This window comes from Calidris pugnax, unplaced genomic scaffold (genome assembly GCF_001431845.1).
Source record: "Calidris pugnax isolate Ruff unplaced genomic scaffold, ASM143184v1 scaffold777, whole genome shotgun sequence".
Taxonomy (NCBI): Eukaryota; Metazoa; Chordata; class Aves; order Charadriiformes; family Scolopacidae; genus Calidris; species Calidris pugnax.
The window spans coordinates 17308-17515 of NW_015091436.1; the positions used below are offsets into that span (position 1 = coordinate 17308).

Below are 208 nucleotides of genomic sequence, written 5' to 3' on the forward strand. Positions count from 1 at the left end.
GGCAGTGCCCTCCTGGACAGCAGCAACAAGCGTCACTGGGAGCTGATCCAGCAGACGGAGGGGGGCACGGCCTGGCTGCTCAAGCACTTCGAGGACTACGCCAGCGCCCTGGCCCAGAACATGCCCCAGACCTACCTCAGCCCCTTCACCATCGTCACCCCCAACATCGGTGAGCAGCGGGGACATCCCCCCCCCCCCCCCCCCCCCC

At 68.8% G+C, this 208-nt stretch overlaps 1 protein-coding gene across 1 annotated transcript in view; it reads left to right on the plus strand.

Annotated features, from left to right (window-relative positions):
- Positions 1-169, plus strand: part of LOC106899666 (cadherin EGF LAG seven-pass G-type receptor 2-like) — a gene marked incomplete at both ends in the record, with an annotated part of 15914 nt that extends 15745 nt beyond the window's left edge. The window contains one exon of the mRNA XM_014961554.1: positions 6-169. Coding sequence (XP_014817040.1) covers positions 6-169 — 164 coding nt within the window. The remainder of the gene's footprint in view (positions 1-5) is intronic.
- Between the last annotated feature and the right edge of the window lie 39 nt (positions 170-208).